Source organism: Echiichthys vipera (assembly GCF_963691815.1).
Source record: "Echiichthys vipera genome assembly, chromosome: 9".
NCBI lineage: Eukaryota > Metazoa > Chordata > Actinopteri > Perciformes > Trachinidae > Echiichthys > Echiichthys vipera.
The window spans coordinates 6,739,977-6,750,784 of record NC_139834.1 but is presented as its reverse complement, the minus strand read 5'-3'; the positions used below and the strand labels follow the sequence as shown (position 1 = coordinate 6,750,784).

General features: G+C 41.5%; 1 protein-coding gene across 2 annotated transcripts; it reads right to left on the bottom strand.

The window, feature by feature from the left end:
- Positions 1 to 1,493: 1,493 nt before the first annotated feature.
- Positions 1,494 to 10,679, bottom strand: cd40 (CD40 molecule, TNF receptor superfamily member 5). Of its 2 annotated transcripts, none has more exons than XM_083920747.1 (9): positions 10,606 to 10,679; positions 9,072 to 9,153; positions 6,242 to 6,364; positions 6,016 to 6,162; positions 5,718 to 5,811; positions 5,075 to 5,133; positions 4,179 to 4,274; positions 4,039 to 4,070; positions 1,494 to 3,400 (listed from the first exon to the last, which is right to left on the bottom strand). In XM_083920747.1, the coding sequence occupies exons 1-9, from the start codon at positions 10,669 to 10,671 to the stop codon at positions 3,113 to 3,115; spliced, it is 987 nt and encodes a 328-aa protein (XP_083776873.1). In that variant the 5' UTR covers positions 10,672 to 10,679; the 3' UTR covers positions 1,494 to 3,112. The 2 variants fall into 2 exon arrangements, with proteins under 2 accessions (XP_083776873.1, XP_083776874.1); XM_083920748.1 differs by having other exon boundaries at positions 4,045 to 4,070.
- Between the last annotated feature and the right edge of the window lie 129 nt (positions 10,680 to 10,808).

Below are 10,808 nucleotides of genomic sequence, written 5' to 3'. Positions count from 1 at the left end.
ATCCAATAATATCTCACTAATGACTCTTTTCAAGTGGAATTTCACTGGGCTGCAATGTAAACACACAGGGCACCTGCACACTGACAATACATGTCCACTAAAAGTATTGTTTTTTTGGTACTGACAGGTTCAGATCTTTATTCGATTTGATTGATTTTTTTTATACAGTCTGTGCTTCAGATTGTTATCATAAGGGTCTGATTGTATTATGGAAAGATGGTGAAGTCTTGTCGGAAGACACCTGAGTGGAATTTAAGAGAGGGAGTGTATTGTGAACGGAGGCGGATTCATGCACAGGCTGGCCTGGGCTGCAGCCTAGGGGCCCCAGGTGTGCAGGGGCCCTGGATTGGCCGGACTCATTTTTATTTTATTTACCTCACTGGGAAAAAAATGCCTCCTTTTAAGGCCCTTAGAAGCATTAAAAAAAAGGAAGTCACTGATTGGATAAATATGGGACACGTTTACCCAATGAGCTGCCATCATGTGTCCGGGTTCATAAGGTCAGTTTTGTTGTCACATGATACGTCACTTACTGTTACTAGACAGTAAAGCCACAAAATGTCAGAAAGGAAATGTGATAGTGGAGCACGAAAAAGTGAAGCACAAGGACTGAAAGAACAGCAGGACCAAGATCTACTAAAGAAAATTCCTAAAGTGACAGGATTTTTCAAGGTTGCAGACTCCTCTTCTGTTCTAGCGTGGTTTTCTTCTGATAAGAAGCCCAAGGACACTTCGACATGTGGGGGGGAGATGGGGATTGAACCACCAATCGCTTGAACAGAGGACGACCCACTCTGCCACCAAGCCATGATAAAGCATGATTAATAATGTGGGGGGCCCAAACAATCAGTAGCCTAGGGGCCCATGACCACCTTAATCCGCCCCTGGAGAATAGCTTTGTGTTACCTAAATGATTTTTAATAAAACAAACAGTTTGTTTATGCGCATTTCTGAATTGTGCCAACAGAATGTGGAGCTCCACTTTACGCAGCTTTCATAGACAAACATTATGTTTGGATGCAGACAGGCAGAAGTTGTGGTTGGTTGTGCTTCAAATGGATCCTAATAACTCTGGATACTGTGCACCGTGCAGACCATTGGGTCACAGGGATGCTACTGCCGGACAACCAAGAGAAGACAGCGTTCCAAAGCACATTGACATGAAGATATAATCTAGAAATTGGCACTTTTTGAATATCTGAATAATTTCATTAATCTGTATGCCTTTTTATTCACAATGTTTTCGTAGTTTACTTGTTTTTAGCTTTCCTACTAGAACTGAATTATTTTCTTGAATTACTCAGTTTATTGAACAAAAACGTGATACGCCTTTGGAAAATATTAGAACCTTTTTACTTGTTAGTCTTTATTGTTCTCATTTTGTGTCTTTGTATCACTTATTTCTGATATGTATGAGGTGAATCCTGCATATGATCCTTTTGTAAAAAAAACAGCAGAAAAAATCAACGCTCCCAGGATTCGTTCATGCAGCAAACATTTTAATCCGTGTTCAATTACATGCTGTTTCGATGCACAACTATCCCATAATGATAACACACATTTGTACCTAGTGCAGTTATGTACATGTACAAGTGTTTTGTAAAATGAGTACATAAAAATGGATAGAAATTAAAATATAAATAGTGAAAAATGAGCACACAATTAAAAAAAGAAAAGAAAATGCTACCAACCTCAAACCAGGGCAGTCAAGCCATATACTGTACACATTCTATCACTCTGTCTTCTAATATTGTTAAATTACAAATTAATTATTTTAACATGAATTTATTGTTACCACTTGAGGCTACTATATCTTTAGGGGAGAACAATGTACAAAATAAACACAAGGCAACAACACACAACTGGTTATATAACTTATTATCAGTAATTAACTTCAATGAATTACATCTCACTCACTCACTCACTCACTCACTCACTCACTCACTCACTCACTCATCTTCAGCCTCTTATCTGGGGTCGGGTCGCGGGGGCAGCAGCTCTAGCAAGGGACCCCAAACTTCCCTTTCTCGGGCCACATTAACCAATTATTAATTAACATGAATTACATGCTAAATTTAAGTTTGGACAAAAAGCAATCCTGGCAGTACTTTCAAATTCATAGTTTGCCGAAAGCAACTTGAAAAAACTTTAGCCCCCCAACCTGCAGAGACTACCTCTTTTATTATGTCAGGCTTTGGTACGGGCCATGAAGCATCGCTTTACTATTCGATCTTATTGGAGAAATATAGCACTAATAGTTCCTTGAAAGCTGTGTGGGAAACATATTTCTGAACTACATTCATAGCAAAAGAAGGAGCCAACATCCTAAGTAAATGCATGTCACGTACTGTTCGCACTAGGGGTAACCAAAGAAAACGTTGGTTGAGTGAAATTCTTGCTTATCTTCAACCACCTACCGTGCCCCGTGCTTTAGGGTACTTGTCCCCCCCTCCAGGCCCATTTGTACTCACACTACCTGGGCCTCGGCGAATGCTTCTTGCTGTCTATACGTCATCACGCTGTAACACGTCACGTTCATTGATTGGCGCCATCGCGATGCGTCGCTTTGTTTACAAATCTTTCCATAGACCTCAGAGTTTTTGTGCGTCTTGTCGACTGTTTTTGAATATTTTCATCCGACCAAATCTGCAGTAAACACTCCACCTCCGCATCACACCAACGTGAACCTTTCACCGCCATTGTTTTAAATGTCCGCGCATGGTCCCTCCTTCTTTTCTCTATGTCCAAACAGGCGCACATAAAGTGACGTCAGAACCGCCGTAGGCCTCGTGCTCGTACACGTGCGCACACTCGGGCTCCTACATGTGCAAACGTGCTTTACAAAAGCCCACCTCTCCCAAACGGGCCGTGGCCGGCAAGCCACGGTTGCACTCACACCGGTCAAACGAACTAGACTTTAGCTGTGAAACGTGCTTGGGCACGGTACGGATGGACAGTGTGAGTGCGCCCTTAGAGACAGGTTGTTTTGGGTTGTATGGGTGTATATTTGTTCCTACATTGTCTTTTCTCCATGCCTGTTTGTGTTTCTATGTTTTTTCAAAATGAATAAAATCATCAATCACAGCAACGATGTTAGTGACAGCAGCTGTTTTCAGTCTGTAAATGTCTGTGGTTGCGATTCCTGCCGGGAAAGGATTGCCGATTTCCCGTTCTCTTGTGTCACAAAGTTTCCATTTTCGGTGAAAACCACATCTGCTGACACCTCCGGTCCCCACGGGTCCTCGTGTTCCTCCGGTGTCCTTGCGCTCGCTTCCTCTTGTGAAGACTGCAGCTCAGGTACCAGGGACTCCTCCTCAGTAGGCTCAGTCGGGTTTGTTATCAGCACATTGGGTTCTCCTATTGGCTCCCATTTTACTCCCATACACTTTTCAACACAGTCCTGCCAGAGTAAAATGGGAAGAGTTGATGTTTATCAATGCAAGTAAAACAGTTTTAGTTTCTCACAGTGTGTTTACTTCACTCTACTGGAACATAAACACAAAACCTGGTTTCTTTTTTCGGGTTTAAGGATTAGGGGAGACACAACAGAGGACATCTTTAACTAATAGATATGAAACTGGATTATTTACATTGAGACAATTATAAGGACAGAAGTATGAACATTGGATAAAACCAGGTTTAACATTTCATTTTGTTGACATATAATAATAACTTTATTTATATGAGAGTCAAAGATTTTTACGGATATGTTTTTAATATCTCTTTTCATCACTCCACAGATACCATAGATAAATACTGTCAACATTGAACAGTCATTCAATTATCTATTTTTGCCGCGTGTACACGGTACAGGAGCTAAACTGGAGCAGGAGATGAGGGCAACGCTTCAACTTTTAAAAAATCAACTCTGTGCTCCATCCAAAACCCGTGCGCTCTGCTCCCATGCTTTATTTTACTGTGAACGATGATTCCCAACATCATCGTCCACAGTAAACTGTCCTTTTGAGCATGCGATCATTTTACAGAATATTAGGCCTACTGGTCAGTCAAAAGAGCCGGGTAAAAAAACACATTTACCTTTACCTTTCCTTTTGCATCTCCTCGTTTGCCTAACATAGAAGGAAGAGAAAACAGAACCTGAGTACATGAAGTGGATTACTGAAACGTATCAACTCATTAAACACGCTGTAACAGAGGGCATTTAGAGCACAATGTACCTTTGCATAGAAAAAATACGAGAGCACCGACAGCCAGAACCCCGACCACAGAACACACAACAACGATCACAATTGTGTGCGTCCGTGAGGTTTCCTCTGCAAGACAAGACAATAAATATATATATATAATTAATAGATATTAGATATATAGATATTAATCCTTCCAGCAGTGTCACTTTCACAATTCATCATCCTCTATAATACAGGGTAATCTGTTTATTTGATTAGAATATGGGTATTAATTCATATATATGAATGCATTACATCCATATATCTTATCGTATTAAATTTTTTTTACTGTCTCCAACCAACTTTCATAAATTTTTTTTAAATGTGATAGTACTTATTTTATTACCATAGTAACTTCTTCTTCAAAGAATTATGGCTTTAGATATTTGATAGATATTATAGATATAGATAAATATTATAGAATAGATATTTGACGAAGAGTTCGTAAAAAAAGGGAATGTGAATGGATTTAAAAACTAAAAAGTATTAAAAGTACATAGGTATTTATTTAGAGTTATTTAGAACAGGAAATGGCTTCATAGCACATCACTGAAAGAAAATGACTTTCATATCTGTCACACATTTTCATTTCAGAGGAAGCCCAAATAACAAGGTGTGAAGATTTTCACGGAGCCCACACTAACTTTTTAAATGTTGTGATAATTTAAGTGATTATTTCACCGTTAACACACAGCAGAGTCTACACAGGAATGTAAACAGTGTGCAGTTGAAAGCTGTTAATCCCACACTGCAAACCACAGATTTATAAGATGAACCATCTCATCACCTCAGTAGTTTCATTTTGAGCAAGACACCATGAACCACACAGCTTCACACGGCAAGAGAGCTTACAGTGAGAAACCTTCATCAGCCTACGCCGAACTCACCGCAGACGTTGTCAGATACGCCCGTTCCGCTTTGTTGAATATGGAATCCGTCCCCACATCTGCAAAGAATTTCAAAGTGTTAAAGGGATCATATCTGGTTTCGGGACTGATTATTTGTCCTAAATGTGTCCTATTAAAGCATACAGTACTCAGGACTCTACTTAAGTGACTTACGAGCGGTGTTAATAGCACTGCAAAACACAAACCTCAATACTATGACACCAGTTTACAAATGCCTATCAGACACTTAAATGTAATGCTTTTTAAGGACCCTTTAAGACAAAATTAAGACAGATTTTTGGACAAGACAACTCTTTCTTATTAAAGCATTGCAGGTAAGTATAAAGGTTAGCAGTGTACATGTTGTGCAGAGGTAGGTTTTATGTAGGAATATGGTTATTAGAGTGAGTTAATTTACATCAGCCAACAGGTAAGTGCATGTGATTGACAATGTTAGTATAAAGTATAGAGTATATGAAAATACATTTCTGTGTGTGATATCAGACCACAAAATCTGAAACCTCAGATACATGTGAACAAAGCTGGCAAGGAGCGTTGCTGCGTTGTAACTTCCATGTTTAAGAAAAGGTGATGGTGCGCTAATGAAGCTTTTTTCGTGCAGAACTGGAGTTCCTATACTTACTCTGTCCATTTCTTACAGACACCGTCCCACGAGGTGTCACTGGAGAACGTGCCTTTGGGGCATGGCTGACACATGGTGTCATGTGTGTGGTTGCCTGAAAGCAGAGTGTGATAAATTCAGTACATAATGAAAACAAAGATGATTTCTCTTCAATATTCTGTGTAAATCAATAAGATGTTAATGATAAAGTGCTTTTTCTCACATGCTTTCCAAAAAACAACAAAAAAAGAGACTGAGGGGGACTTTTGTGAAGTGAGTCCCAGAGGGTGTGAGTGGCAGTAAATGAGATGTGTCGTACCTTTGGGTCGAGCTTCTTGTCCTGGTTTACAGGTCCTGTGTGACACACAGGTGATACATTCTCCACTGGAGCAGTGAAATCCCTCTTTACACATGCAGGTGCTTTGTTTCTTCTTGCTCTTATGGACCGGAACCTCAAAGTTTTTATCTGAAAGAAAAATGGACACCAGTTCAAGCACAAGTGGATGTGTAGGAACAGTTTTGTTAAATCTGTCACAGGGTCTTACTTGGGTCACAGTACGGCTGACGTTGACACTTCTGTTCACTTGTGTATGCCTCCTGATATTCATTTGCCCCACATTCTGTGCACTGAGGATCCAGACAATCGCTGTAGGACGGCATTCTGGTCCCTGAAAAACACAGTGTTGCTTCACATTAAAACAAAAGCAGAACTGTGCAGTATTGTAGCATTTGGCTCAAGTGTATGTCGTGGCTTAAAGGAATAGTTTGACCAGTGGCGGTTGCTCAAAGACTGCAAGGGAGTCGGACGCTCAGCTTCTACTGACTTCAATGGGGGAGCGTAGAACGGGTTGTTCCACTGCAGCCAAACTAGACGCTCATCGGATAAATGCTGGGCTTTGTCCCGCCCATCAGACGCTCAGCGTCTCTGGGGGTCTATGGGACAGTGGGCTGGCCTGGACGCTCGGCTTCTGCGTGATGATTGGATGAGCTGTCTGAGACAAAATCCTTTTTTGATTGACAGCTAAATGAGCGAATCAGCGATCTTGAAGAATAAACATCCAGCTGAGCATTTTCCGAGTTTTTCAATCCCCAGAGACTTTGTCTTTGTTAAAAACGACTAGCGTTGTGTTTGGCGACTCTGTTCTGTCACTCTGCTGTTTATTTCCCTAACGAGCAGCGGCAGCTGTGGAGCTTCTCCCCCCGTCACGATCACTCACACTCACAGGCGGTCACACTTCACAGTAGCCTGGGCCAAGGCTGTTTAAGCAGCCTAGCTCTGCTGCCATTGAGAGGACACTGGTCAAGTCCCTGGAAAAGACGCCTAGTTGGTAAAACTAGGTCACAGATCATTTTCTTGAAAAGGAACGAAGGGTAGAATTTACATGTAAATAAACAAACACATTTATGATGTAGGCCAGAAAAACAAGCTTCCCCTCCTTGAAAGACCAGCAGCCGCCACTGAGTTTGACATTTGGGGAAACTTGTTCAAAACGTGCCTGTTCAGAATGGGATGATTGCTTGGCCTTCAGTAGTGCTGCTTGCAACTTTCTCGAGAACTGCTCATCCAAAGAATTGCACTTCTCATGGTCGTTAGCAATACACTCAAATTTGATGTCTATCGGATGAGCAGTTGTTGAGAAGGCCATACTGGCCATACTGGCAAATTTCTCTTGCTGAGAGTTACAGTAGATGGAATGATTGATACAACTTTTTCATCTGGCTGTTAAATGAAAAAACAAAACAACCAAGAGACAATTAGCTTAGCTTAGCATAAAGACTGGAAACAGGGGGAACCAGTTAGCCTGGAAAACAAAAATCCAAATACAACAACACCTCTAAAGCTCACCAACATGTTTTGTAACTTCCAAGAGTCCAAGGTGACATATTAAAGTGTCTAAGATATTCACTTCACAATGACACAAAACAGCGAAAATTCAGAAAATATTCGGGATTTTTCACTATTTTTGCGTGAGAATTTAAATTATTAGTCAACTAATTATCTCAGCTCTACCTGGATTTTCGTATTTAACTGAGAGATATGAGAGAAGTATCGATCTACTCTTAGTCCTGGGAAAAAAAGCGAATAAGCGTATTCCCGCAAAAAGTTGAACCATTCCTTTAAATCAGTAGCGTGTGCACGAACTGTTCAGTGAGCTCTCACCAGTGGTGGCTGCTGGTCTTTCAAGGAGGGGAAGCAAATTTTTCCAACTTACATCATAAATGTATTTTTTTAAATGTATGTAAATTCTACCCTTCGTTCCTTTTCAAGAAAATGATCTGTGACCTTGTCGTACCAACTAGGCGTCTTTTCCAGGGACTTCAACAGTGTCCTCTCAATGGCAGCAGAGCTAGGCTGCTTAAACAGCCTTGGCCCAGCTGGAGCTGCTGCACCAGGCTACTGTGAAGTGTGACCGCCTGTAAGTGTGAGTGTGAGTGACGGGGGGAGAAGCTCCGCAGCTGCTGCTGCTCGTTGGGTAAAGAAACCGCAGAGTGACAGAAGAGAGTAGCCAAACACAACGCTAGTCGTTTTTAACAAAGACAAAGTCGCTGGAGATCGGTAAAGTCTCCGGATCAGTTCAGAAAAACTTGGAAATGTTCTGGTTGATGTTTATTCTTAAAGATCGCTGATTTGCTCATTTAGCTGTCAATCAAAAAAGGATTCCGCCTCAGACAGCTCATCCAATCATCATGCAGAAGCAGAGCGTCCAGGCCAGCCCACTGCCCCATAGACCCCCATAGACGCTGAGCGTCTGATGGGCGGGACAAAGCCCAGCATTTATCCAATGAGCGACTAGTTTGGCTGCAGTGGAACAACCCACTCTAAGCTTACCCACTGAAGTCATTAGAAGCTGAGCGTCCGACTGTGTAAAGCGCTGTGGGGATGAATGAGAGGGAAGTTGCTCCGGTTACCTGTGTTAAGGAGCTGATTCAATGAAATGTACACACAGCAGTACAAATTTCACCACTTTTTTTTTGTGACATTTTAGTCTTAGAGCAATCGCCACTGGCTCTCACACAGCCCTGCGACGAGTGGACCAGATGACACAGGCCCTGTGGATTTTTGCAAAACAAACAACAGGCTCTAGGTGCAAAACCAGATGATTTATGTTGTTCTATCGGAGCATAGTGTCGGCTTCAGTGAATATGATCAAAAAAAGGTTGCCGACTGCACTCATGTAGCTGCACATTTACATGTAGATATACAGTTAGTGGTTCATGTTTTGCCTTTAAGGAGCCCATTTGCTACATTTTTATAGGCAGTGAGAGGGACATATGGGAGTGAGTGCCTGTGACTGCTGCAATAATAGAATAATAAAAAATAACATTTATTTTTAATCATGCAACAAAGTCAGCAGAGGAAATGTGTTTACCAACCTGGACCACACATTTTGCAGCACTGGCCATTCTTCTCATATTGAGTTAGTGGGTCACAGTGGGACTGGGCAGCCGCCATCCCCTGCAAAACAACAAGTGTGATGAAAAAATAAGAGGTAGTTAGACATGCCAACCAAAAACAGACACAACAACCACAAAGAGACACAAAAACCACAGAGAGATGTGTAACCACAGCTACACAAAATGACCACAGAGACATAAAATGATCACATAACACACGCAAAACAACTACAAAAAGACGCAAAACGATCACAAAACAACTACAAAGAGACATAAAACCACAGAGAGATGTGTAACCACAACCACAAAGACACAAAATGACCACATAGAGACACAAAACGACTACAGAGACACAAAATGACCACATAGAGACACAAAACGACTACAGAGACACAAAATGACCACATAGAGACACAAAACGACTAGAGACACAAAATGACCACAAAGAGACACAAAACGACTAGAGACACAAAATGACCACACAGAGACACAAAACGACTAGAGACACAAAACGACCACAAAGAGACACAAAACGACTAGAGACACAAAACGACCACATAAAGACACAAAATTATTACAGACACAAAACAACCACACAGAGACACAAAACGACTAGAGACACAAAACGACCACATAAAGACACAAAATTATTACAGACACAAAACAACCACACAGAGACACAAAACGACTGGAGACACAGAATGACCACACAGAGACACAAAACGACTAGAGACACAAAATGACCACACAGAGACACAAAATTACCACGGAGACACAAAATGAACACAAAGACACAAAATGACAACAAAGACTCACAAAACTATAGAGAGACATAATGACCACAGACACAAAACAACTTCAAGGAAACTATAAACCAGAGATGTGTAACTTATGCAAATCAACAACAACTGTCTTGACTGTGTAGAGAAGATGGGGCATTTTGCGTGTGTGTATTTGTGTGTGTGTGTGTGTGTGTGTGTGTGTGTGTGTGTGTGTGTGTGTGTCTGTCATCATCCACCCATGATCCTGTGCGGTGACGGGGGAGGGGGGGTTCTCTCGCCTGTTGGGCCGTCACTGTCAGGGGTGTGGCGGAAAGTCCCAAACATTACAGAAGCTGTTAACTCTGACTCTGACTGCCAGGTGCTTTTCCTTCTCTCTTTTTTTACACTTTCTTTTTTATTGACTTATTTTCCATTATTTAGCGTGTCAAGATTCAGATGCAGCCGTGTGTTTTCACCACTGTCTCGAGCCTGCTCACTGCTCCCATGAAAACGAAAGTGAAAGTAACTTTTAACCTATGCGCCATAACGGTGTCACGTTTGAATATGCACGATTTGGACCAGAAAAACGGATTCAATTGCACTTCATAATACAAGATGAATGTAATGAACCGAAAGTGGCATAAAATATAGCTTACAATCACACAGACCGGACGAGAAAGTGTGATTTCAGGTAGCACCAGCTGTCACAATCATTCCTTTTGACAATGAAATACAAGAGTCAGTGTACTCACCATAAAAGCCCACATCATTGCAATGATCATCATGAATAGATGCATGTTGGACGGTGCTCGCAGCATGTTGTCTCCACACAGTCACAGTGTGTTGTCACTGATCTGAGATCCGCCCTCTACTATAACTGCAACACCAAGGAGGAGCCGCGAGGGTATTTCCTGCGTGACTTTTTTCACCTGACCATTTCCTCTAAATTATTCAA

Excerpts from the sequence above, each read along its gene's own strand:
- cd40 (XM_083920747.1), bottom strand. The coding sequence starts at position 10,671 with ATGCTGCGAGCACCGTCCAACATGCATCTATTCATGATGATCATTGCA. Across the intron at positions 5,812-6,015 it reads ACAAGAAGCTCGACCCAAAG|GCAACCACACACATGACACC; the intron begins GTACGACACATC and ends CTCTGCTTTCAG. Across the intron at positions 5,134-5,717 it reads GTCTGTAAGAAATGGACAGA|ATGTGGGGACGGATTCCATA; the intron begins GTAAGTATAGGA and ends AATTCTTTGCAG.